We start from the raw sequence: 27,694 nt of genomic DNA on the forward strand, positions 1-27,694 counted from the left end.
CCGCTGTGAGCACTGTAGACGCCTGCTTTGACGCATTGCCACTTTTGTATTTACAATCAACTTTTGAAACACTTTGAATGAAGCAATTGTTCGTCCATCAGACATTGGCTGACGACCGGTCCATTGTTACTCGGGCAGACAAAAGCTAAATCGATGTAAACAAAGAGATATAAAAAAACTTTATTAGGCCAAAACATAATCATCACATTAAAAAAATCCAACTCACGAGCCTAATGAATAATTAATGAGCTGGTTCATGTGTTCCTCATGTTTGAGATGATTGGTCCAAACATGGATTTTTGCAGCTAGCCTAGCCTAGCCTAGCCTAGCATTAGCTTGCCACGAAAGTCCACCGCGCCAGTCGCGCTGGCTTGTGGGTAAAGACGGCAGCGGCGGGAGAGGTAGGAACACTTTGGACCGAAGAAGAAGTCTACAAAAAACCCAACTGAAATGCTCAGTAGTTGTGGCGACATGAGAAGGACGAGCAGGAGGCGGCGCTGCCGTTCAGTTGTTGCTCAGCATGTTCCTGATGTGTTTGGGCGTGGCCTCGTCGTTCAGGTGCTTAGTGGTGTACCTGCGGGGGTCAAAGTTCAGCATGTTGGCCGACGGCGAGCGAGCGGCAAGTCCTAAAGTCGGGAAGTGCGAAGTGTGACCTGAGCGCGTCCAGGAGACCTTCCACGCTGCTCGCCGGCTGCTCCCGGAGCACCCGAATGCACCCCTTCACCTGGAAACAACGGCAACACGATCACCGGCTCGGTCTTCGTCGTCTTCGTGCGCGCGTGAGGTCTTACGTCGATGTTGGAGGTCTTGACGAAGGCTCCCGCCGGGTGCACGTGGTCGTAGAGGATGACGACGCCCACCATCACGCGCAGACAAAACAGCAACGTCTCGTCGCTGGTGAAACGACTTCTGTACTCCCTGCGTGCGCACGCAGCCACAAGAGTATTGACTCAATTGGATGGACATTTGAAAGACGCGGTGACAGGGGCCGGCGATGCGTTGAGGGACTCACGGTGTTTCCAGCATGACTTTGCACACGCCGGCCATGGTGCTCAGACAGTCGGTGGTGTTCTCCACGGGGATCTCGGGATTCTGCGTGGCAAATGTCAGCGCCCGCACGGGACAACATTGGAATTACACGCACGCCATTGTATATGATTCCGTCATATGCAAGTACTGGATAAATGTACTGTAGGTGGGATGTGCGTAGAGATGTCCTCTTTTTTTATGCATGTACGTATTGTTGTATATGGTGATGTCATAACTACGTAAAACGGGGTTGAATCCCCGGGCCCGCCTGTGTGGAGGTTGCATGTTCTCCCCGTGCCTGCGTGGGTTTTCTCCCTCCCACATCCCAAAAAGCAGCCATGCGAGGTTCATTGAAGACTCTAAATTGCCCGTAGGTGTGCATGAGAGTGCAACTGGTTGTTTGTTTCTCTGCGCCCTGCGATTGGCTGGCGACCGGTTCGGGGTGTACCCCGCCTCCTGCCCGAAGATAGCTGGGATGGGCCCGCGTGAGGAGAAGCAAAATGGACGGATGGATGGATGACTACGTAAGCGTATGTGTGATACAATGTACCATGTGTAAGAATTCTGTATGTACGGATGATGATATCATATGTAAGTATTGATTTATGCTGATGTCGTATCGGTAGCCTAACAGCATAATTGCCAAAGTCATTTTGAACTTACTGTCACAAAAACAGCAATGTGTTTGCTCCACTTTTTTTTTTTTCTTTACGTGTGCGCAGATTGTCAGTCTTCCAGCTCGTGCTAATCCGCAAAGGTTAAGTCCAGGCAACTGGACTCTCTTGTTCGTTGAATTTGTTGTCGCTTTTCTTGTTCAGAAATTAGTTTGGCAAAAATGCTATGAGGCGAACGATACGCAAGCGCGCTTGCGCTTGCGCTGACGTGACGTGCGTGCGTGCGTGCGTGGACGTGTACCGACATCAGAGACAAACTTGATGGTGGCGTCGCTGAGCGTCTTCAACATGGGCGTGGCACTGGCGTAGAACAGAGACATGCGATTGGCCAGCTCGTTGTTCACCTCCGTGTCCGCGTCACCCTGAAGGCCGACCGCACTTGAACATCTCGCAACAGCGACAACAAGGCACACTGCGTGCGTGCGTGTGTGCACTTCTTACACACAAGTTGTTGATTCGCATGCGACTGATTGTGCGCCTGTAGTAACTGAAGTCATTCTGGATGGCTGGGATGGTCATCTGAAACATACGTGACGAGGAACATGAAGGGGAACATAATGGGGATTGTGACGAGGAAGTGACGGGGAACGTGACGGGGAACGTGACGGTGATCGTGACGAGGAACGTTGACGAGGATCGTGACGAGGAACGTGACGGGGAACGTGACGGGGAAGGTGACGGTGAACGTTGATGAGGATCGTGACGGCGAACGTGATGGAAACCTGACGGGGAACGTGACGATGGACGTTACGGGGAAGTTGACGAGGATCGTGACGAGGAACGAGGAAAGTGACGAGGAATGTGACGGAAAACGTGACGGGGAACGTAACGTGTAACATGACGATGGACGTTACGAGGAACGCGACGAGGAATGCGACGGGAAACGTGATGGGGAACGTAACGTGGAATGTGACGCGGAACGTGACGGTTTACGTTGACGAGGATCGTGACGAGAAACGTGCCGAGAAACGTCATGTGGAACGTGATGGGGAACGTGAAGTGGAACGTGACGGAACGTTGAACGTGACGGTGAATGTGACGGTGAACGTGACAATGGACGTGACGGAACGTGACGGGGAACGTGACGGTGAACGTTGATGAGGATCGTCACGGCGAACGTGATGGAAACGTGACGGGAAACATGACGGGGAATGTGACGATCGACGTTACGAGGAACGTGACGGGGAACGTTGACGAGGATCGTGACGAGGAATGTGACGGGAAACGCGATGGGGAACGTAACTTGGAATATGACGCGGAACGTGACGGTTTACGTTGACAAGGATTGTGACGGGGAACGTTGACGAGGATCGTGCCGAGAAACGTCGTGTGGAACGTGATGGGGAACCTGACGGGGACCGTGACGAGGATCGTGACGCGGAACGTGACGATGAACGTGACGTGAAACGTGACAGGGAACGTCGACACGGATTGTGACGGGGAACGTTGACGAGGATCGTGACGGGGAATGTGACGATGGATGTTAAGAGGAACGTGACGGGGAATATTGACGAGGATCGTGACGAGGAACGTCATGTGGAAAGTGACGGGGAACCCGACGGGGAATGTGATGGGAACGTTGACGAGGAACGTCACGCGGAACGTGAAAGGGAACCTGACGGGGAACGTGACGAGGAAGGAAGATGATCACCTTGAGCTCGTCGAAGCGCAGCGTGAAGTGCAGGATGAGCGCAAACTGCCTGGCGAGCGCCTGCTTGTTTTCCAGCTGCTGAGTGGGCGGAGCTTCGGGACTGGTGAAGATGTCCAGCAGACACCTCAGACTCACCTCTGATTGGATGTCACACATACACCACAACGAATGAATGACAGAATGGATGCCTTTGAGAACTAATGTATGGGTGACTAAATGAATTGCTGAATGACTCTGTGACTGAGTGAATGAAAAAAATGGATGGAGGCATGAATGGGTGAGTGAATGAATTGCAGACTAGATGAATTAGCAAATTAATAGGCAAGCACGTGAATGAGTGACAAAACGTGTGAGTCGGTGTGACTGAATCAATGTGTCCGTGACTGAGTCGTGAGTGAGCGAATGGATGGATGAACGACTTGATGAATTAGTGAATGGATGAATGACAGACTGGATGACTTTCTGAATGAACGAGTGTGTAAATGACTCAACAGTATGATGACTAAATACATGATAAAAACGAGTGAGTGAACAAATTAATTGCGAGGTGAGTGAGTGAATAAATGATGAGTGAGTCGACGGACGGATGATAAATCACCGAATGCGCGAACGAATGCGTTCACGAGCAAATGAGCGAGCGAGTGAGTTACCGAGTTTGTGGGAGAACTCGTAGAAGCGTTTGAGTTTGGCGACCAGAGGAAGGACGGCGGACCAGGCCTTCTCCTGAACGCCCTCCTCGCTCGGACTCTGGATGGCCTGTGCGCACGCGCGCACACACACACACACACACACGCACGCGCACGCCCAGTTGAGTAACACGCACGCACGCACGCTCGCTCGCTCGCTCGCTCGGCGGGCGCCTCACCAGTCGGATGTCCTCTCCGGCTCCCGGGTACGCCTGCAGCTCGTCCAGGATGACCCGAGCCTCCTTCAGCACCTCGTTCACCTTCTCCCAAACTTCCTTCTCCGACCACGACGCCTCCGCATCTGCACGCACGCACGCATCAGCCTGGATGTGTGTGTGTGTGTGTGTGCGCGCGCGAGCGTGTGCGTCTTACTCTCAAAGTCCAAGAAGAAGTTTCCGGCGTTGTTGTCGATGTCTCTGCTCAGCACTTTGATCAAGTTCCCCATTGTGGCACATACGAAACCTTCCACAAAAAAAAAAAAGCAGTCAACAACATGAGCACACGTTGGATCACATTCGACTCGTTATTCATGCTCATTTGCAATTGGCATGAAATGTAATTTTGTAAAACTCCTTTTCGTCAATATCCTAATAATCATACAATTCCGACACCGATGACGTACGACCACAGGCGACCGTGTTGCGGAAAAGTTAATTCAGCCCAAAAAGCGAGCGGCAAATCATTTTGGATGGCGGTCGTAATCGCCTGGCGCGTTTGTTCAGCACAGAGCTTCGCGGCTGAGGCGTCGGCGGTCGGCGTCCACGTCGAAGCGAGAGGAGTGCGAAGAGCGAGAGAGGAAGTGATGACGTCGGGGCTAAATTTACATGAGAGGAAGTGAAGCCCACTTTGACCGAAGCGAGACGGCTTCCGTTTCAAACCCGATTTCCAGCCGCGCGTTCGGGAAAGTCAAAATACAAGCGACAAGATTCGGATGCGACGATGAACATCTTACGATTTGGCAAATTTGGCTTCATCTGCAAAATGTTCAACCATTGAATTTGAGCGCGAAGAACTTCAAATGAACAAATAATAAGAAAGATACATTTTGGGGGTACCAATGTTACATTGTCCAATATCCTGCATATGTTTTGTTTCTCCATTCGAAAAAGAATTTCAACACCGACTTTGAAAAACTTTGTCTGCGTCGAGGATGACTTTTCTGCAATATTATGATCTCCATACATAAATACTGTTTGTGCATTTTAATGCCATTATTAGACTTCACATATTGCAGACAACGAAAACAATAATAATCAATGGAATGAATGACAAATGTATGAAACTTACAGCCACAGAATGCAAATGAGATGAGAGGAACGTCACCAATCTCACACGATCGAAAGTCTCCTCGATGTGAAGCATTTTCTACTGTTCTGGTGGTTTAGGATCACATTATTCTTTTCAAACTTAACCCAACGGTGGCAGTCTGGTGACGTCACTGGGCTTGCTGAGATTTTGCCAGGCCCGTCGAGCTGTTCCTAATATTGCGGCCACCGCGACGCTGTCCCTAATGAAGTGGCCGCCGTTGTTTCGCTCTAACCGGAAGCGCTCGTCTGCCTCGATGTCGCCGACCGCCACTTTTTTGTGACGACTCCACTCGGAACTTTGTCGTCGAGTCTCAAGTCTGAACCAGCACGCCCCACCCGGACCCGCAAAGACCGAGACCCCGACGCCGCGGTGCTCACCTTCGCCGAGAAGCCGATCGATCGACGCCGGATCGATCGCGTCTGCGGGTCCAGGTGATCCTACATGCCGACTACCCGGAAGCGGGCCGCTCGGCGCTCCGTTAACTATAAAAGGAAACGTTTCCTGAGCAGGCAGCCAATCGGCGAACGCGAGGCGCCGAGGCGTCGTCGCAACCACATCAAGGTAACGTGAACGCAGCACGATGAAAGGAACGCGAACGCAACACCGCGGCAACGTCAGCGTGACATCATGGCCCCCAAAAAGCACAACAAAAGAAAATACTTCGACTTCATCTTTTGTCATTTTTTTTTTTTGTCACCTAATTGGAATTTTCACCCCAGACACCACGTAAACGGTGTTTAAAAGATCATTACAATAGTGACCCAAAAAAAAGAAAAATATATATCTCACAAAATGTGCCTCAGTGGCTCTGCTGTCACCTGCTGGACTAAAAGAGAATTACAGCCTCCACTGGCGTGGACGTCCATTGCCATTTCCTTAGCCCGCCTCTCGCCCAAAGATAGCTGGGAAAGGCTCCAGCACGCCCGGAAAAGGGATGATGGAGGGGTACACCGCTTGGGCGCCCTCTACGGGTCGGGGACGAGATCCTGCCCCAAGTCAAGGACTTCAAGTATCTCGGGTTCTCGTTCGCGAGTGCGGGAAGAACGGAACGGGAGATGGACAGGCGGATCGGTGCGGACTTTGTATCGGTCGCGGGCGTGCTGGCGCCTGTCCCAGCCATCCTCGGGCGAGAGGCGGGTACGGGTACACCGCGAACCGGTCGCCAGCCAATCGCAGAGCACTTTCACACCTACGGGCAATTTAGAGTCTTCAATGAACTTCGCGCGCATGTTTTTGGGATGTGGGAGGAAAGCGGAGTGCCCGGAGAAAAGCCACGCGGGGCACGGGGAGGACATGCAAACTCCGCACGGGCGGGGCCGGGGATCGAACCCCGGTCCCTCGAGCTGTGAGGCAGATGCGCTAACCGGTCTTCCACCGTGCCACCTAAAACAAACCCTTTCTCTAATAAATATTCCCTATCCAGCATTGTGGCCATGAATGCAGGTAACGAATGGAGGACAGAGGAGCCTCTTAAAGAAGAAGTTACACGTCTGTGAGAGCAAGACATCGTGGTCGATTGGAGGCGAGCAAAGACTTATTGTCCACCATCCATCCATCCATCCATCCATCCATCCATCCATTTTCTGAGCCGCTTCTCCTCACTAGGGTCGCGGGCGTGCCGGAGCCTATCGCAGGGCACATAGGAACAAACAACCATTCGCACTCACAGTCACGCCTACGGGCAATTTAGAGTCCCCGATTAATGCATGTTTTTGGGATGTGGGAGGAAAGCGGAGTGCCGGGAGAAACCCCACGCAGGCACGGGGAGAACGCGCAAACTCCACACGGGATCGAACCCGGGTCCTCAGAGCTGTGAGGCTGACGCTCTAACCGGTCGGCCACCGTGCCGCCTTGTCCACCATCATTTGCTAATCAATTCTTTAAAAAAAAATCCGCCAATGTGCGTTTCCGGATTTTTGATTTCTCCTTTTGTCTCTCATAGGCGAGGTACACCTACGATGAAAATGACAGGCGTCGCTCATCTTTCGAAGTGGGACAACTTGCACAATCGGTGGCTGACTAAATACTTTTCGGCCCCACTGTAGTGACATATGACGCTTTTATTTTGAAGTCGCTGCTCTCAGCACATTGGCGGAGAGGCGGCGTGTCACGATAAGACGCGATTAACGATCGCTGTAGCGGCTGTCTTGACTTGAACTTTTCGGCTGACAAAAGTCCATCGAGAGGGAAATCACAACCGTCGCGTTCTTTGTCGTTTGTGGCCGTGCGCGACTGACCGACGGTCGAGCGGAACAACAAAATACAAGATCTCGACGACGGGGATTTTCAAATGAAAAGTGGCCGCTCGCAGCCTAACGTTATTGACGTCTACGCGTGAACTCTATTTGCTTCCTCACTGATTTTCTGCATATCGCTGTTTAGTTTTTATTTCACTAATTCTTCAACTCATGATTAGTCGAAATGGAACTTACTCTATTTGAATAACTGATTCAACTCAGTGATTCTCTCGATTTCTTTATTTTTGTAGTGGTTTATTGATTGTCTGTGACTATTTCAATAACTGATTCAACTCAATAGGTTCTCTGAACTTTTGATATTTATTGATGCATTGATTTGATGTGCACTATTTTTGACTATTAGATGGATTTAAGTCAGCTTTGACTTGATTTAATGCAATCATTTAAACAATTGATTGGATGCTACTTTTGACTATTTGATTCAAACTACTAATTAACTGCACGTTGCTTTCGACTCTAATTCGTTGATTCAACTCAATTGATTTCCTCCGTGGTCCTTGACTTTCCGTGAGTCGAGTGTATACAAAAAAATAGGAGCATGTGAAAATGCAAATTGCTGTTGTCTTTTGTAACGGTGTGGCTTGTCCACCAGCTGGCGCCAAAGAAGAAGAAGAAGAAGCCCCTAACCTTTATTGTCATGAACATGCACGCATGCACACGAAATTTGGTTTGGTGGCTCTGCATTTAACCCATCACAGTGAACACGTAAACATGTTAGTGGAACACACTGGAGCAGGGGGCAGCCGAAGCGCCGGGGAAGAAACCGTTTTTTCTCATTTGTATTTTGTCTCTGCGTATGAAAAATGAAATTAACGTATCGTGAGCTCAGGATGACGTCGACCTGCGTAACCTGCAGGTGGCGCAGTCTAACAACTAAATGTACCTGAGTGCCGAGAGTTTGGTGCTCAAACTGCAGGACGGCGGCGGCTTCGAATGAGTCGCACATGAGGAGAGAAAACAAACAAAACAAAACAAAACAAAAAAAAAAATATATATATATATATAAATATATATATATATAAATTTGATAAAAATGAAAGGGAAACGTTTTTGTTTGTCTTCCAGGTTGTTGCAGAAGTCAAATATGTCAACTTCCTGCCGTCCTCAACTGATGCCGACATCAGGGTCTCATCTAGTCGAACACGTGACTGGTGTCTTTTCACTTTTTTTTTTGCCTCTTTTTTCCTACACAAGAGAAAAAGACGAGGAAAAATGTAAGTGTTCGCATGTACTTTTATTTTAAAAGTGTCTTCTGGATCAAGTGAAAGAAGAAAAAACGCATCCACATACTTATGGAATATCGAATATTGATCAGTAAGTGGTATGTTACTAATGGCGTCAACACGGCCGCTCACGTGTGCCTTTGTGGTCATACAGCAAGGTAAAGAAGAACACCCAAAGCACTTGGTCGCAATGGAAAAAAAGAATGAAAAAATACTTGTACTAAATGGAACGTGGTCGTAAAGTCAGGCTAGCGCCTTTTGCTATACGCGTTTATACTTTAACCACTTTCCAAAGTCAAAGGGACCAAAACTTTACATTTTGTAAAGTTGCTGACATACTGGTAGCGTGACGCTAACGTCATGTTTCCAGCAACGTGTCTGAAATAAACTTTGACGACAACGTCCGTCCTTCTCGCTCCACACGTGCACACACACGTGTGAGCATCACATTGATAGTTTTCATGCTAACAGTTAGCATATTTGACTTTGTTTTTTAACAATCTTTATTGAAAAAATGACAAAAAAGAAAACTAAACCGGCAATATAGTCAGTCATATACATGCGATAATCATAATATTAATGATACAAAAGAGGAGCCAAATCAAATCAAATGAAAAGCACACATGTATTGTCTGGATTCATTCAGGTTTTGAATAACTAAATATGCATTTGTGGATATGAAATTACCAAGAATTGTTATTGCATTTATATCTACAACTTTTGTTGCTCTCATTATCGAAGAAACCCAAAAAAAACATTTCCTAGTGAAGAGTGACGTCAGAGTCAGCTTGTTTGTTTGACTTTGGGAGCTGTCCTGCTTTGGCTCCTCGCCGCCACCAGAGGGTGCTGTTGCAAACTGCTGCTACATTTCATTCGTGTTTAATAAGAGAACCATACCTTGTACGGTGTTTATATATATAAAGATAGATAGATAGATAGATAGATAGATAGATAGATAGATAGATAGATAGATAGATAGATAGATAGATAGATAGATAGATAGATAGATAGATAGAAAACTGTATATATGTATATAAATGTGTTTTATTTTTAAACATGTATTTGAAACGAAAATTACATGATTCGGTTTCCTCACTTTTTTGAGCCGTCAATCATTTGTTGTTGTTTTGATGTAAACGTCTCACGTGACCTCTGTTTCCCTCCAAACAAAAGGAAGATGGCGGCTGAGTTATTTACAGCCGTTGCAACGGGCGGGGGGCGGGGAGAAGATAAAGGACATGATTGGCTGTCACTGGCCGCCCCCTCCTACCTCACTGCCAGCCAATCGGGAGCCTTGCTACGATCTCAACGACCGGAGGGAACAGAAGTGTTTGTGTTAGCGTGTGTGTGCGTGTCGTCGCTCATGCTCGCGCCGCCATTTGTTTCTCTCTTTATAATCCCACTTCATGCTGGGAGGGGCGCGTTTTATCGGTCGCCCCCCCCCCCCCCCCATGTCGTCACCTAGTGGCAGCTTGCAAAACTGCAACTCCTAACATACATTATACGCGAATATAACATGTTACACGTAATATTACACACGGAATATGTATGTTACACACTGTAGTGTAATATATTAGTTATTAATAGTGTGTATGTTCCACATGTACTTTGCTGTTTTATATGTTTGTTACATAGCATACGTATGACGAGTACATTATATGTATGCTATTATGTTACATGTTACTTGTGCTTGGAAAACAAAAATGTACACATGAATATAACATGTACGAACAAATGTTAGATAATTCACGTTTTACACTAATGTAATATTATACAAGTTATTATAATGTGTAACGTATTACATGAGTGAAATATGACATTCTTACATGTAACATAAGTTACACACTAACGCAATATTATATGAGTTATTATGAGTTACTATTATAGTGTGTAACATTACGTGTTCTATATTACATGTGTAACTTCTTTTCCCTTCGGCTCGTCCCTTTCGGGGGTCGCCGCATCGCGTCCTCCTTTCCCATGAGAGCCTCTCTCTCTCTCCTGCGTCCTCCTCTCCAACACCAACTGCCCTCACGACATCCATCGACCTTCTCTTTGGTCTTCCTCTCGCTCTCTTGCCTGACAGCTCCATCCTCTTCATCCTTCTACCAATATACTCACTATTTCTCCTCTGGACGTGTCCAAACCGTCCAAGTCTGTTCTCTCTAACTTTGTCTCCAAAACATCGAACCTCGGCCGTCCCTCCGATGAGCTCGTTTCTAATTTGATCCGACCCGGTCACTCCGAGAGCGAACCTCAACATCTTCGTTTCCGCCACCTCCGACTCTGCTTCCTGTCGTCTCTTCAGCGCCACCGTCTCTCATCCGTCCATCATGGCCGGCCTCGCCGCTGTTTTATAAACTTTGCCCTTCGTCCTAGCGGAGACTCTTCTGTCACATAACCCCACCTGACACCTTCCTCCACCCGTTCCAACCCTCTTGGACCCGTTTCTTCACTTCCTGACCACACTCACCTTTGCTCTGGACGGTTGACCCCAAGTATTTCAAGTCCTCCACCCTTGCTATCTCTTCTCCCTGTGGCCTCAGTCTTCCCCCGCCACCCCTCTCATTCATGCACATATATTCTGTCTTACTTCGGCTAATCTTCAGTCCTCTGCTTTCCAGTGCATGCCTCCAACTGTTCCTCCACCTGCTCCCTGCTTTCACTGCAGACCACAATGTCATCTGCAAACATCACGATCTACGGGGATTCCAGTCTAACCTCATCTGTCAGCCTGTCCATCACCACTGCAAACAGGAAGGGGCTCAGGGCCGATCCCTGATGCACCTTCAACTCCTCTGTCACACCTACGGCACACCTCACCGCTGTTCTGCTGCCCTCGTACATGTCCTGCACTCTTCAAACATACTTCTCCGCCACTCCAGACCAGCAACATTTGTCTAACGTTGTTTTGCGTGTGTAGTATGTAACATGTCACGCCAAAGTTCATGTGCAGCACACGCATTGTGACATGTACGTGTAACAGTAGCATCTATGTGTAACATACCTAACGCACATGCATGTGCTGTGTAACGATACAGTCGGTGGTGTGTTACATCTACGTAACAGTGATATACGTGTGTAACAGTGTTATTTGTAGCTGATATGTAACATGTAAGATACACATAACGCAGATGTGTAACCGACTGATTGACGTGTAACGTGTCACCTGTGTGTAACATAGTAACATCCCTGTGTAACATGCATGCTATATGTGTCACATAACTGTAAGTATGATACATGATGTGAGTGCACGTGTAACCGAATGTGTAACAGGCACGTCGTCGGTGACGTACGTCATCCGTAACAGACCGGGCGGGGCGTGCGCGTGCGCGTGCGCGTGTTGCATGTGTTTTGCTCGTGTGTCCTTTTCGTGCCCTTCCTGCGCCCGTGCTGCAGCTCCATAGGCCCCGCCCCCTCTCGTGGCCCCGCCCCCGCTTCCTGCCGCAGCATTGACCTCTTTTTTGCTTTTTTATTTGTTTCATTCCACGTCATCACACCTTTGATCCCTCTCGAGCCACCGACACCCCCCCCCCCCCCCTCCGCCCCCTCCCAAACAAACCCTCCCTCACGTGTGCGTGGAAACAAGGCCAGATGAGCAGCGTCTGTGACGTCACCCTGCGGGAGGGGTGGGGGGGAGGCGGCAGTGCCTTAAGGCGACCCGTAGAGGGAGACAAACACTTGTTTCTTTTTCTTATTAACGATCATGAACATTTCAGATTTGTATTTACGGCCCACAAAGTCACCCGAAATCACTTTGCTTTCTCGGGGAATCTGAATGATCAAACAAATATGAATCTGAATGATCGTCGTAACTCGAGCTGCGTGTGCGTGTGCCCCCTTTATCATTCTGCTGGGGCTCTCTGGGACTTGGGGAAAGAAATCACGAGTATTTGTTCATTTTTCAAATGTAATCATGTAGTTTGACGATGATGGCGATCTCGTAATATTAATATGAATTATGATTATGATGATTATAACTACGACAAGTCGTTATTGTGCGACTCACGGATTCGGAAGAACATTTTGGGGAGGTTTTGATCACGTGACGCCTCGCGGGTCAGAGGTCGCCTCGGCCCGCGAAGAGCGCGCCTGTCAATCGTCTTTGGCGTCGACGCTAAGCCACGCCCACTCGGTCGGGTTGAGCCGCGCTCGACGTCCGCTCGCTACTTTTGAGTCCTGACTATTATTACCATCAATATTATTCCTATCATATTTACTTCCTTATCAATAATGTCGTGTAACCTTTGGAGTAGAAAAAGGGGCTTTAAGACCCACGAGGCGCAACAGGACGACAAGCTCGGCGTGCAACTTCATTCACGCGTGTGCGCGTGTCGTGCGCGCGTGTCGCATCAGTATTCGCAGCGTTTGACTTTGCCCGCATTTTATGTTGCGGCCTCATCCCAGAAGGGGAATCGATTCCAATTGTTTTCGGTCCCTCCCGAATCCCACACGCGACACCCTCTGACCGCAATCTCGTTTGGAATTTTTGGGCAAATGTATTCCAAATCAAAAAACTAAGAAATCACCTACGGATTAGCATCCGCCGCCTTTTGCTCCAAGCTTTGCCGATGCGCCTTTGGCGGTTATTACAGCCTCGAGTCGTTCGGAGTGCGACGCCACGAGCCGGGTTTTCAGAAGTCTCCGGAGATGTCGGATCGGATTGGAGTCCGGGCTCCGCTCGAGGACGTTCGCGGTCGTCCCGAAGCCGCTCCTTCGTTGTCTCGGGCCGCGCGTTTAGGGTCGTCGTCCCGTCGGAAGGGAAACCTCGGTCCCGGTCTGAGGTCCCGAGCGCTCCGGAGCGGCTTTTCATCCGGGATGTCTCCGTACGTCGCCGCATTCATCTTCCCCTCCCTCAACCCCCGACGAGTCTCCCAGTTCCTCGCGCTGAAAAACCTCCCCGCCGCGCTTCACTGTCGGGCGATGAGCGGTGCGCCGTTTCCTCCAAACACGACGCCCGGCCTTCACGGCGAACAGTCCAAGCTGTGTCTCATCGCACTTCAGGTGCGGGCCGCCACGCGCCTTCCGTCCGGCCGCTCTGCCCGTACGGGCCCGATCGGCGCAGTGCCGCAGCGGCGACGCCTGTCCTTCCGCAAGGTTCTCCTCTCTCCGCGGAGGACCGTCGGTTTCTCGGTCACCTCCCTCACTAAGGGATTGCTCAGTTTAGCTCTAGGAAGAGTCCCGGAGGTTCGGAACCCGTTCGGTTTACTGCGCTCGTCGGAACCTCCGAAGCGGCGGACGTTTTTCTGTACCCTTCCCCAGAGACGACCCTGTCTCGGAAGTCGACGGACGATTCCTTTGACTTCGTGCTCGGTGTGCACTGTCACCTGTGGGACCTTATACGTTCCAAATGCAACTGAATTTCCCGCAGGTGGACTCCAACGAAGCTGGAGAAACCTCTCAAGGAGGATGCGCGGAAACATCATGCGCCTAACCTTCATTTTGAGCTTCGTGGCAAACACTTATTACGTGCATGTGATTCCGTCGTTGTTGTTTTTTTCAAATAAATGACTGAAAATGTCCCCAAATAAATGGTCACATGGTGATTACGGGCTGTTGTATGGAGAAGAACAAAGGAACTTGCACTTGTCCCGTCACAACTTCCTCATTCTTCACTTTTCCCACCCTCGTACAAAGTTTACAATTTGAGTTTTGTGCGACCTCGGGAAAGTCAAGAAGTCTGGTTGCAATTATAATTCACAATAATAATTACAATGAGTCTTGTGTGTTAGTTTGTGAGGAGAAAAGATCAAACCTCTTCGATTGGCCAATTCCTCTCTCTCTCGCACGCGCACACACACGCGATACTACTACATATTGTTGTAAAAACAAAAGACAAGACGGAGACGAAAAATGTTGAAATATGTAAAAAAAAGTCCCACAACATAAACCATGGCACACGCACACATGGCTGCAGTGTTTACTCGTCGTGTGCGTGTGTGCGCGTGTGTGCGTGTGTGTGTGTGTGTGTGTGTGAGAGAGAGAGAGAGAGTTTCTATAAATAGAATTTGGTGAAGCGGGGTTCCTCCCTGCTGGAAGTTGGAAAGTTTCTCTTTCTACCTTACAAGGAATTGTGAGGGAGGAGGAGGCGGCCTACAAATACACGAACGTCCACACGCCCTTGCCTTAGCAACGCTTGTCAACGTGCTAACAAATGTTAGCAATGCTAACGCACTCTAAAAAGATGCTCTGCGACAGACGCTAACAGACATAAAGATCCAAAATCGGCCATTCAACAGTTTGCGTGCGCCGAGAACCTCAGTTGCACCGCCGATCTCACGAGACCGAAGACGACGAAACACTTCCAGATAGGCGGCGATCTTTCCCGAACGTTCCCGAAGATTGCCGGAGCCGAGAGCCGATGTCCTCAAAACACGACTCGGTTTGGAAATGGTTTCTTGCCGTCGGGTGAGACGCGTTTGTTTTCATTTCGGGCCGCTTCCGTGTTCGTCGGTCTCGGGCGCCGCTTTGATCGGCCACGCGGCGTTCCACGTCACAATTCCCGACGTCGGTGTTGCCCACACACACGAAGACTTTTGGTCGTGCGTATTGAACACGTTCATTGTTTAAGATGGACCCGTTTCGGACCCTAAAATGGGGACAAACCCGCTCTCGACGCGCGCTCAGACCGAAGACCAATCTTATCGGTTCATCTTATAAGACTTCCGATTGTCTGGCGTTTGACACGCGAGGTCGGGAAGGGGCACAATCAGCAACGTCTCTCTGCTGGCCCGGGAACGCCTCGGGATCCCCCGGAAGAGTCGAACGAAGCGGCCGGGGAGAGGGCAGTCCGGGCTTCCCCGCTTAAGCCGCTGCCCCAGCAACTCAGGATAAGTGGAAGAAAACGGACGGGTGGAAGATCCAAGAACGGGTTCATGGGAGAACGCCAAGGAGGAAGCCGTTGCTGTTCCAAAAATAAACTTCGCTGCACGTTTGAAGCTTGCTAAAAAGCACTTGGACGTTCCACAGCGCTACTGGCAAAATGTTTGGGGAACAGATGAAACCAAAGTCGAATTGTTTTGGAGGAACACACAACAACACCACGTGTGGACAGAAAATGCAAAACCTGATCCCAACTGCGAAGCACGGCGGAGGGCGCGTCAAGGTACGGGCGTGCTCGGTCGCCTCGGGGCCTGGACGGCTTGCTATCGTCGGTGCGATAATGAATGGACGGGTTTCATCACGAAGACGTTTTACAGAAGACCTCGAGGGCATCTTTCCAACAGCTGAAGCTTAGAAGAGGGTGGGTGCTGAAACAAGACAAGGATCCAAAACACAGAAGCAAATCAACAACCGAACGGCTTCGGAAGAAGAAAACGCGGGTTCGTCGAGACGTCGAGAGAAGCATTCACGGCAGACGACCCTGCAGGAACCGTGCGGAACTGCAACACGTTTGTCAAGAGGAGCGGTCCCAATTTCTCGTCTGATGTGCAACTCTGGGAAACCTTTGCTTGAGGTTATTGCTCCTCAAGGGTCAAGGGTCAACCAGTTATTCAATTCAAGTCGAGGGTTCACTTACTTTTCCCCCCATGTCCTGTGAATGTTTACATGTTATGCTCTACAAAAATACCCCCCAAAATAAATAAACCATTGTGTGTGTGGTATTAGCTGAAGCAGATTTGGATGATCGGACCACAGTTGATGACCAATTTCTATGGAAATGTGCAAGCTTGCAAGAAATTCCAAAAGGTTCAGATACTTTTTCTCAGTTGGACAGGAAAGCAGGAGAGAAAGATCTTCGCAGGTTGGCCCGACTGAGATAAAGAAAGGGGTTAAGATCTCCGCCTGCCACGCCGGGGACCCCGCTTCGAGTCGCCAACCGGCCGAACGACCGATAACGTCAGCTTCGAGTGTGGCCGGAGCTCGACGGGACGCGCCGACGTAGCCTCCGCCCCCGGTGCTCCGAGCCGCGGCGGCATAAATGCGTGCTCGTGACAATAAAGAGGATTCTTCTTCTTCGTGAGCTTACGTCGGAATCGCAGGTGACATTGTGATCGGCAGGTGGAGGAACGGTTAGAAATGAAGATCAGCCCAAGTAAAGCCCAATAGCTGTACACGTGCGGGAATTAGAGGCGGCGGCCAGGGTGAAGGACTCGAAACACTTGAGCTCAAACGCTCGACGGTGAGCGGGCCGAGCAAGCGAAGAACCGAGTCCGAGCGGGTCGGAACGGGCGGAGGCGGGTGTCGGCCGCGGTACGCGACAGAAGATGGAGGGCAACGCTCGGAAGACGGCGGCGAGGGCGGCCACGACGGACGCATTCGGGACAGCGGGAAGCGGAGCAAATGAAGACGTGGATGGCGAGGACGCGTCCGGGCGTAGATTGGCAGAAGCGGGACGACGAGGATGGAGCGCGCCGCGACGGCTCACGTTTTCCGACGCTAATTTCGTCAACTTGATCAATGGCCCGACATAACTGTGCCATATTTATTCCATCTGACGTATTTTAACAACCGACCCGGTGCTCGTTCATTGTTTGACTTTGAATTTGTTTTTGGGCACGGAAACTCTTTTTTTGTAGGCCCGGGCCCTCGGCTTTCTTATTGTCACTTTAAGTTCGTCGTGATTCTACGTCGTGTGTTCCTGCGTTTCCGACCTTTTGAAATGGGACAAAGGTTAAGAAAGTTCAACGTGTTGGAAACTCCGCTTTAACAAAAAAGGTCCCCTAAAATCTCAACGTATTTTCGCTGGTTTCAAAGAGTCATAAATGTGTTGGTGTTTGTCACAAGAACATGCTGTCGATATCACTGGAATCACCTGGGATGATGTCGATCGGATCAACGAATCTTTGCAAGCGGACGAAAAAGAGTCGATCCGCTCCAGTTCGTTGCTGGAAACCCAGTCAGCGTTTTCTTCTTTGCCTTTGGCCGCCCTTTCGTGACGCCTGCGTGCGCGTGCGCGTGCGCGCCACGTGTGAGGGAGGGCCGAACAAAAGCTGCAGTGTCTTTGTGTGTCACGTGCACACGCGTACACAATCGTACGAAGTTGATTGACTTTTCATTTCCATAAGTCAACACGGAAAACTCGTGCGTGTGTGTTGGGGGGGAGTGGTCATATACAAATACGTGCATTTTGTCATCAAATTATTGGGTTGATGCTAATTTTAGGGTACTCTGGTGTTATATTTTGCCTAATAAAATAGTTTTACTTTATTGTGAATGCCAAACAATCGACCAGGAAGAGACGTGCGTGAGTGTGTCTCCATCCAGTGGTTGCACATTGTATTACGCCGTGTATGAAATAACTTACCTCATCATTTCATTGATTACTAAAAAAAAGAAAAGGTAAAATTCAGTCATGAATATTGAATATGAAGCGGTCTCACATGAGCGCAAACGTGTACTACAAACGCACATACATAAATGTAATAAAAAATAAAAGAGATAATGTTCACGAAATACAGTTTCTATACGAAATATTGTTACAACAATAAACATTTCATTTTGAATTGTCATTCAATTCTGTGTTCATGTAGTAACATGTTTGTGCTGACGCACGTGTTGCGTGCGACCACCAGGGGGCAGCAAACAACACTGCCGCGTGGATAACGAAGGAGGTCGATGAACATGTAATTGCGACAAGCAGCCAGCAAGTGGAGCCAAAGTGTGCTCTGTCAACATCATTTCGTCTTCTATTCCAACCACGAATAGTCAACAAATAGAATATACAGTCCAGTAGTTTCAGTCTGCCACGGTTTCTAATTATTGGCCAAGGTATGCGTGTGTGCCTGCTTTCCATAGCGATTACGATCGCGAGTCCTGTCGGATGAGACGATTGCGGTCCGAGGCCCTCCGCGGCCGTGCGCTGCGAATATTTGGAATAGCATCAATGAAACGGTGTGAACAATTCTCAGATGTCCTGAGCTGGATCAAGTCCTTCAAGCCTTCTTAGTATGAAACAAGTTAACTGGCCCAACACCTTTACTGTCATTGATAAATAATGCGATTCGAGTTTCAATTTTGGACTGTATTAACTCAGCAAAAATCTAGTTTATCCAAATACTCGATCGTTCGCTCGACTTTTCATGAGAATACTCGAGTACCGAAATATTCTATCTACTAATATCAACTCCCCCGTTATATGTGTCGTACTCCTATGATTTAATAAAACCCTTGCTTTGGGTCCTTAAGCGATGAAGCTGCAGGAAAACTGCTCCTCAAAATTCAAAAGTTGCTCCTCAAATAAAGCAATGATTCGCAAAACTGCTCCTGAAAGAAAACTCAATTATTTGGAGTCTTGATGAGTTCTACAGAAAGCTCACACTAAAAATTGAGATTGTCACCACGGCCACTTGGCGAACTACGAGAGAGACAAGCTATGATTGTTAAAACGAGTTTTACCCCGGCCTTCAGAAGATTGTATTTTTGGCAAAATATTAGAAACTAAACTCGTGACGTGTTTGAGAAATGATGTCGACTGAATATTTGCTGCATTTTGCCCCCAAATGCGCTTCCCAAAGGCCAAAAGTGAGCAAAGCTACCGCACGCTAGTGCCGTAGCGCTCTTCAGCCGAGAGTGGTCTCTAATTTCCCCGATGCCTCTCGCCTTCATTTCAACTTGACAGACTCGTTGCCTTCTTCTCGCTGACTCTCTGTTCAACGCCGCCTCCTTCCTCCGAGGCCTCCCGCGGAATTCCTGCCTGTTCCCGACCTGCGCTTGAGCCCGAGATCTCCACCCGGTTCCTTCGACGCCTCCCACCGAGCTCCTTCAATAGCTCGCCTTTGCTCCAGGACCTCTTCCTTGTTCCTTCTTGTCCTGAAGATCTCCTGCGGGTTGCTTCGGCACCTCCCTTTCCTTCCGGGACCTCTTCGTCACGCCTTCTTGTCCCAAAGCTCCCCCGCTTCCTACGACAAGACGTCCCTTCTACTCCTCTGACGCCTCCGCTTTCAAGACCTCCACCTTGTTCCTTCTTGTCCTTTCCTTTCCCACTCTGACACCTCCTCCTCGTCCCTTCAACATCTCCCTTTTCGTTCGGTGTTCCTTAGACCTTCTCCTTGTTCCCTGTTGCCTTGAACATCTCCTTTAACTCCGAGACGTTCTCCTTGCGCCCCCTTCCCCCAACACCTCCCCCTCATTCCTTCCCTAACAGCGCCTTCCTTCCTAAAGACCTTTTTCCTTGTTTCTTCAATACTTCCCTTTTCCTCGGGAACATCTTGATCGTTGCCTCTTGTCCTTAGCATCCCCTCCTTTCCATTGCAACACTTTCTGCCGCTTTCATCTTGTCCTCAACACCTCCTCCTCGTTACGAGCGACCCCTCAACATCTCCTCCTTCCTAAGGCCAGCTACACACCGAGTCAATTGGTCTGTTTTTGTGCCGATTCTTCCCCTTCCCGACCGAGCGCGTCAAACGCCAGACAATCGGAAGTCTGAGAACATGATCCTACAAAAATTGTCCTTAGGTCCGATGCGCGTTAAGAGTCGATTTGTCCCGATTTTAGGGTCCGAAACAGGTCGGGGCCGACAACCTTCAAAAATGAACGTGCTCAATATTTACGAGCGAAACTCTTCACTTGTGCGGGGAACGCCGCCGACGCCCGAGTCACGGCGCTCACAATTGCGACGTGGAACGAGATGTAGCCGATCAAAGAGGCGGCCGAGACTGACGAACTCGGCAGCGACCCAAAATCAAAACGAAAAAGTCTTCCCGATGTGGCTTCTTGCATAAAGCGAGTCGTTTTTTTTGAGGACATGGCCATTTTACAAGGCAGCCTTCGGGAACAAGCGTGTCCCGAAGTGTTTCTGCGTCTTCGATTTCGTGAGATCACGCGTGATCGCGCCAGACTTCGAGACCGGCGGTACGACAGAATCCTGATGCGAGCGGTCCGCTATGTTGAGATTCTCGGCGCACGGCGCGCACACGACGACGGAAACTGTCGAACGGGCGCTTTTTGCCCCCCCTCTATATGCGCGGGGTCGAAAATCTTTCAAGAGTGGGAACATCTCTGTGTGTCCCAGGCCTAAACCAGCGCGAGCCTTTTCCCTCAGGGCCGCTTCATTGTCAACAACGGCTTCCCCAGAACTCCTCCGCGTTCTTTCTTGTCCTGAACATCACCTCCTTGTTCCTCCGACACCTCCTTCTTCTTCATTGTGGCTTTCATCTCATCCTTTCTTCTCCAAGAAGAAGTTGAAGGGCCAAGGAAGAGGTGGCTGTTCCTTCCAGACCTTTGGTTAAAGGGCGTCGTCGTTCGTGACACTCGTTCCTCTCTGGAGTCCCGCGAGACCTCCTCCTTGATCCTTGCGCTCCCTGAAACGGGTTCCTTCGTCATCGTCGTTCCTCCAGTGACGTTTTTACACGTTCGCGACATTTGACAATCTACTCGACATCCAAAATTCTCAACGTTTTTTCTTAGACGTGGAACGCCCGCTGAGCGCGTGCTTGCGGTGCCCCGTTAGCATGGTTAGCATGAGAAGAGCGCGCACGACAATGGCAGCGAGGAGGCGTCTTCTTTTGGAGGCCCCCTGGGGGGCTGCGGGCGGGGGAGGGGCTCAGTCACTTCCCTCAGGTACTTTTGCCGCCCGCACGCGCGGCATCGATACGAGCCAAGTACAGAAATGTGACAAATACTCTTCAATCCAGTCAACTTCTATTGAGTTTGATGACAGACGTACGTTGCGTATTATTGTCCCCGATACCAAATGGCGTCCCTACTGTTTGTTCGTACCGCAATGCTGAATATTCTGAAAATCATCCCATCGCACTGCTGCACAGTGAATTGGATTTATTTTGGACATGTGCCATTTCGGGGGTGGGCAAACAAAAGGAGATATATTTGATGTACAATGTCTTTTTACTTTTCAAACGATAACTTTCTTGCAATAGAGACAGTCAATATTTGTTCTTGTACTGCAATACATTCAATATACGATCCAAATATTACATCTTTAACGCCGCAATTTAATTTTTGACTCAAAGAATTCAGAAATATTATTATTGAAGTCGGCGGCACGGTGGGCGACCGGTCAGAGCGTCTGCCTCACGGTTCTGAGGACCGGGGTTCGATCCCCGGCCCCGCCTGTGCGGAGTTTGCGTGTTCTCCCCGTGCCTGTGTGGCTTTTCTCCGAGCGCTCCGCTTTCCTCCCGCATCCCAAAAACATGCATGATTGAAGACTCTAAATTGCCCGTAGGCGGGAATGTGGTTGCGAATGGTTGTTTGCTTGTATGTGCCCCGCGATCGGCTGGCGACCGGTTTAGGGTGTACGCCGCCTCCCGCCCGAAGATCGTTGGGACGGGCTCAGGGCAGCCCGCGACCCGCGTGAGGAGAAGCGCTTAAGAAAATGCTCTCTTCTTTGTTCCAGCCACGTTGCTCCGCACACGACAAACAGGTCTGCCTTTCACTTTAGTCTGCGTCCCACCTGTCTTGGAAGTGAACCGTTTTCCATCTTTCCTTCGGCCATTTGGCCATTTTGGCCCCCGGGCCTGAATTGGACATTTAAGTATTAGAGCATAATAATTCAAGTGTATTCACTTTTCATTCTGATTCTAAGAAGAATCAACATTGACATTGTAATGCAGATACAAAAATATAAATAAAACAGACTCAGGCTCAGTTCCCAAAAATTGCACGTCTACAAATATTACAATTTGGCACAGAGGTATAAAGAGTCATGAATGCCTGAACAGGAAATATAGCGCCAATCAAGTTTCCAGTTGGTTAAGAAAAATTGCCAAGTAGCAACATAAATGACAACACAACCAGTAGATGAAAGCAACCTGTTTTGATTCAAGGTGTGTTCCACTTTTGAAAAGTCTGCATCCTTTCTTTAAATGCTGCTTTGTCAACATGTTCAATATGTATCTATATTTCTTCCATATTTATTTATTCTCTACGTTTTATACAATAAAATGTAATGGCAAGACGTGTGGGCAGAAAAAAAGAAGTGGCTCCGTGAAACTTTTTATTTGCATTTTTTTTGATTATTTTGCTGTCCCTCCGCCAGAGTTGCGAGCCAGTTGCCACAATTTACGACGCGCCGAAGCCGTAAATGACGGGCGGCAGCGGCAGCCAATCGGCGCTCGCCCGTGGGCCGACGTGCCTCGGCGTCACTCGGTCGACCAATGGGAGTCGCCGTGAGCGTCCGAATGTGGATGTGGGCCGTTTGCTAGCAGAGCAGTGCGCAGCACTGAGTGAATGCACGACATTGACGGCAAGCCCCATCCCCCCAAACAGCAGCGCCCGCCTGCGTAATGGCGGCCGCGTTTCTGCCATTTTGTCCTTCTCATGTTGGCCTTGTAAAAGCCATGTGTACAAAAGTCGGTAAGGACAATTCCATGTTTCATAAGAATGCGTCAGATCACGAGCACACCACTTGTCTGTTTTTGGCACTTGTCTCGTCGCATGTGTTATGTCGCACAGTTTCCTCCTTGTCCACTTTTTTTGTCTTCCAACGAAAAGAGGCCACACACTCGCTCGCCTTGTTCACTCTTCTTTAAGTTTGACTCACTCAAACGGAGTCGACCTTGGCGTCCGTCGAACGTTCTTGTTGGGTGAAAAAAGACGGAAGTGCGAAGGATAGGAAGAAGTTGAAGAAGTGCGCCATTCGGAGGCGAGGGAGAGGGAGCCTCAAGATGGCCGCCGGCCAGGGAGGGGCGGAGAGCTGAAATGGCGGCGACGGCGGTGCTCCGCTTACTTTTCGTCTTTCACGACGCTTTTCGTGCGTGCAGTGAGCAAATGGCGATACGTGAGGCCACGGTGCGGCTAACCAAAGCCTCAGCCCTCGTTCAAGTCGACATTTTGGCTTCGTTTTCGCCAAATTTGGGCGGGATGAGCGGGCTCTAAGTCGCCGCCTCATTGGTCCAGACGAAGGTCGATCATTCAAATGGTGACGTGTGCCAACCGCGTTATGAAGATATCCTGCCTATTAAAACGTAACTCGACGTAGACGAAATCATTTGGGATTATTTCGGGTTCCCGGTGGAGTCGAACACAGGCGGTGGAGATGGCATCCATTTTGCGCACTTTAATCGCTCCCAATGATATTTTTTTAGGCGAAAAAACGATGGGCATCGCGCGGGAGGGAGGGGGCGTGCCCTGAGGGGGTGAGCCATTGTTGGAGTGGAGAGCACCTCAGCCAATCAGCGACAACCAAAGCGCCCCCGGCCCCGCCCACTAGCCTATATCAACCACTCGGCCGCGAGCAGCTCGGCCATTGGCACAAAAACACACGAGCTCCGTCAGCAGCGAGGATTTGCGTGGGCCACCTTTCTGCTCGACCTCTTTTATTTGACGCACCTAAAACGATGGCGGACGCGAAAGTTGACTCCGTGTCGGAAGTCTCGGCCAAGGTAAGAGCAGCTTGCACGCACGCGCACGCTCTTCGTGCGCGTGCGCCTCGCTAAGCGGCTCACCCAAGCAAAGCTCCGCGGGCTCCGCGCGTTACTTCGGTCTTCCTATTATTGTTATTTTGTCATTGAAGAACAAAGAACGGTTGGTTTCGGCGAGCCAAGCGGCACCAGACGTGCTTTGTGGGAGCATCTCGGTTCCGCTTCCAGATGTCAGCCGAATGACGCCAGCTCAGCCTCATTGTCTGTTGCGAGAAGTCTTTGTTTATACAAGCGGCTCGGTTCCGCTCCCGGCAGAAGCGGGGACCGAGAAGGCGGTTAGGGATGCTCGTTCGGCCTCGAAAACGGTTGTTGCGAACGCGCGGTGTGGGTCGGATCTTGCTCGGCGCCCCGTTTGGTCCTCCCTCGGTTCCGGTTCCGCCGAAAGTTGATTTGAATGGAGGCTGCTGAGCCGGTTTGTTTGTTGACGGGATTCGGTTCGGTGCCGCTCGCTCGCTTCTTCGCGCTTCCGGAAACTTTATTTATTTATTTTTAAAGTCGGCTCATGCTGAGCGCTTCTGTGTGTGTGCGCGCGCGCGTGATGCGTGTGTGAGTGCGTGCACGCGCTTTGTGTTCGCTCAACACGACCTGCTCAAGTTGAGCAGTGCGTGCACGCGCGCGCACAAGCGCAGTGTGATGAAGGAAACGAGTTTAAAAATATATTTTGTTGATTGAACGTCGGCTAGGTTTTAAGGAGCTTATCGGATTGTTTGGGGGCAATAAATTGATGCGACGATCGACTGGAGGATTTGTGTATCTATTTTTTGGGGAAACGAGCGGGAGTTTTCCGGTGTGATGTCGGCCATGTGTCTTCTTCTTCTTCTATTGTCCTCCGTTACACGCGCGCTCCTCAACACCCCCCCCCCCCCCCAACACACACAAAAAAAAGTCACCCCTCCCCCCTTTGGCGCCTTCTGAGCTGCTTTCCAACGCCGCGTTGCATCATGGGGATTGCAGTGCGTCTCCCGGGTGTGTCTGGCGACATCTGGCGGCCGACGCACTACAATACCCACAATGCCCCGGGGCCCCCCACGGCCGAAAGTATCCGATTACAAGACATTAAGAGAGGAGGGTGGGGACCAAATGGAGGGAGGGCTCCCAGCATGCACTGCTGCTCCTACTAAACAACAGGAAACATTGGCTTTATGACTGATGTAAAGAGAAAATGAAAACTATTTTGTCCTCAGGAATTGAAGGAGAAGAAGCTGGTGGAGGAGAAGGAAAATGGCAAAGATGCTGCTACCAATGGAAAGGTGAGATGATCTGCTTGCACACACAAATGAAAAAGAAAATAGTGGCTATTTGAAAAGGTATGGCAAAAATCTACTCTTTATTTTGTTGATTTGAGTGCTAATTGATTTAGCTGTCAGCCTAAAGGGTCACATGAAGGAAAACAACGACATTTACCATGACTCAATGAGCTAAAAGAAAGCAAACACAGTGAAGATCCGTTACTGGCGGGGGATCGAGATGGAGCCCTGCTGCGCATAGTGAAATTCCCCCCAAAATTGATGCCTCCTAAAATTGTTTCTCGTTGTCTCTAGATGGCATAAGATGGCAGAAAAGCACGACGTGTATGCAAATGAAACTCCTACTCTCACATTGTTGCTTGACTCCAAGATTGGGCAGAGATTTTGGCAAGAATAATGAAACTCCTCCACTGACTTTAGTTCCTTAGCACCAAGATGCCACAAGAGGGCGCCAAAGTACTATTTTGAACTTCGACATGAGAACAAAAAGGTTGAATACCTGAGTTTTTGCACGAATACGATGGGTTCTGAAAAACTAACACCAAACTGCGAACACGGTGACATACTCTGTATTTTGCTATGACTCCGGTATTTATTTACACGGATACAAGTGTAATGATTGAAAGAAAAGCAGATTAAACGAACGGATTTGCAGGAGAACGAGGAGAACGGGGAGCCCGAGATTGACGACGAGGAAGACGACGAGGTGGACGAAGAGGACGAGGAGGACGACGGAGAAGGTGCCCGTGACGACTCCTTGAGGTTCTCCTTGAGGTTTCCGACAATGCGACAGCTGACCGTTGTCGTTGTTGGCGTGCAGGTGACGAGGAAGACGAGGAGGACGATGACGACGAGCTGGAGGGCGGCACAAAGCGGGCGGCAGACGACGACGATGACGACGACGAGGTGATTTTGAAAACGCTGAACTGAGAATGAGAATTATAACTTTAAGTGGAATAAAAATACATTAAGAAAGTGATATACACAGTGGATCTCTTTGAAGGATAAAGTGGTACGTGATTTTTTTTGGGAGCTGTAGATTCATAAAAAAAGCCTTTTTGAGGCATTCAGATTCTGTGAGTAAAAGTACAGGAAAATAAAAGTGCGACAAAAGCCTGCCTCAAAAGTTAAAAAAGCAGCCGCAGGAAGATAAAAAATTAGTCAATGGTTTATCATATAAACGGGAAGGAAAATGTTTCCTTGGTGCAAATAAATTATACCAACATAATGTAAGATATCAAAAACTATGAAAAGCTCAATAAACCAAAGGAAAGCGGAGGAATACAACTGGCACGTAAAGCGCCCAATCGGCGAGCGAGATGTCCGATTGCAAAGTGACCTCAATATTTTCTTTATTTTTTTGTCTTCCAGGACGACGTGGAGACCAAGAAGCAAAAAACGGACGACGACGATTGATGCGCCGGCGTCCCGCCCGGGCCGCTTCCTGCCGCCCGCCTCGGGGAGGAGCGCTCGTCCAAACGAAACGAAACAAACGTAAACATGGTCATTAGCGAGTAGAGTTCAACGAGGAACCCCGACTGACGTCCGCCATCCTCACGCACAATTGCGGCCTCAACTACAATAACGACTCCAGCGGGGAATTAGTTTGTATTTTTATTTACATTTTATATTTTTGTACATATTGTTCGGAAGGAGGCAAATTGGTGCTTCGTTAATGAGATCTTTGACCATGTGACGCCCAAACAAACAAAAGAATCAAAAGTCCAAAACGTCTTCAGACGTTGAACTCGGAGCATTCCAGTAAATTTAATGTATGTACTTTAGCTGTACCATAAACTACTTTTTTGTTGGGTGGTTGCTTTGTTTGTTTGTATGGAAGAAGGCCAAAGAAAAGAAGAGCCTCTTTCTTTCTTTTCTTTTTTCTTTTGCTTTTTGGTTGTTTTCTGGCCGCCTGTTTTGATGTATGTGCGAAGTTTGTTGTTTGACAATAAACCGGACTTTTATTTTGCGACTTGTACTTTTTGTCTTGGCGGCTGCCGACTCACAAGTCAAAGGAAATTGCAAATGGAGCAGTTCAAATTTGACGCTTTCATTCAACTAAATAGTTATGCGACCACATGGTTCATACTTGCGTGTAAAAAATATTTACTGTATGTCAAGCGTCGTTTCTTTTAAATCCATTATTGTCTGATTATAATTGATCAGGTGTTTGACATTTAAAATAGAGAAATGTATTTATTTTTTGGAAGCGTTCATTTAGGGATAAGATAATCCTGGCTAATCTTGATTTACAATTACATGGATAATATGAATTCAATTTATTATTATTATTTTTAC

General features: G+C 49.1%; 2 protein-coding genes across 5 annotated transcripts; one reads left to right on the forward strand and one right to left on the reverse strand.

Moving 5' to 3' along the window:
- Nucleotides 1-156: 156 nt before the first annotated feature.
- On the reverse strand, nt 157-5,934 carry LOC133412022 (CYFIP-related Rac1 interactor B-like). Of its 4 annotated transcripts, none has more exons than XM_061694981.1 (11): nt 5,726-5,934; nt 4,413-4,502; nt 4,220-4,341; nt 4,005-4,110; nt 3,355-3,491; nt 2,145-2,222; nt 1,949-2,065; nt 1,013-1,092; nt 792-918; nt 654-724; nt 157-574 (listed from the first exon to the last, which is right to left on the reverse strand). In XM_061694981.1, the coding sequence occupies exons 2-11, from the start codon at nt 4,483-4,485 to the stop codon at nt 505-507; spliced, it is 981 nt and encodes a 326-aa protein (XP_061550965.1). In that variant the 5' UTR covers nt 4,486-4,502; nt 5,726-5,934; the 3' UTR covers nt 157-504. The 4 variants fall into 4 exon arrangements, with proteins under 4 accessions (XP_061550965.1, XP_061550961.1, XP_061550964.1 ...); XM_061694977.1 differs by having other exon boundaries at nt 5,328-5,814; XM_061694980.1 differs by lacking the exon at nt 5,726-5,934 and adding an exon at nt 4,663-4,833.
- Nucleotides 5,935-23,955: 18,021 nt separating this feature from the next.
- ptmab (prothymosin alpha b) lies at nt 23,956-27,365 on the forward strand. The gene is made up of 5 exons (XM_061694671.1): nt 23,956-24,110; nt 25,334-25,399; nt 26,052-26,136; nt 26,217-26,302; nt 26,768-27,365. Exons 1-5 carry the CDS (start codon nt 24,066-24,068, stop codon nt 26,810-26,812), a joined length of 327 nt encoding a protein of 108 aa, XP_061550655.1. The 5' UTR covers nt 23,956-24,065; the 3' UTR covers nt 26,813-27,365.
- Nucleotides 27,366-27,694: the final 329 nt, after the last annotated feature.

The sequence above is a fragment of the Phycodurus eques genome, chromosome 13 (assembly GCF_024500275.1).
Source record: "Phycodurus eques isolate BA_2022a chromosome 13, UOR_Pequ_1.1, whole genome shotgun sequence".
In the NCBI taxonomy this organism is placed as follows: Eukaryota; Metazoa; Chordata; class Actinopteri; order Syngnathiformes; family Syngnathidae; genus Phycodurus; species Phycodurus eques.

Coding starts and splice junctions, on each gene's coding strand:
- LOC133412022 (XM_061694981.1), bottom strand. CDS start 4,485: ATGGGGAACTTGATCAAAGTGCTGAGCAGAGACATCGACAACAACGCC. Junction 3,492..4,004: donor CGAGTTCTCCCACAAACTCG/GTAACTCACTCG, acceptor ACATCCAATCAG/AGGTGAGTCTGAGGTGTCTG. Junction 1,093..1,948: donor CCATCAAGTTTGTCTCTGAT/GTCGGTACACGT, acceptor TTTGCCACGCAG/AATCCCGAGATCCCCGTGGA.
- ptmab (XM_061694671.1), top strand. CDS start 24,066: ATGGCGGACGCGAAAGTTGACTCCGTGTCGGAAGTCTCGGCCAAG. Junction 26,137..26,216: donor CGAGGAGGACGACGGAGAAG/GTGCCCGTGACG, acceptor GTTGGCGTGCAG/GTGACGAGGAAGACGAGGAG. Junction 26,303..26,767: donor ACGACGATGACGACGACGAG/GTGATTTTGAAA, acceptor TTTGTCTTCCAG/GACGACGTGGAGACCAAGAA.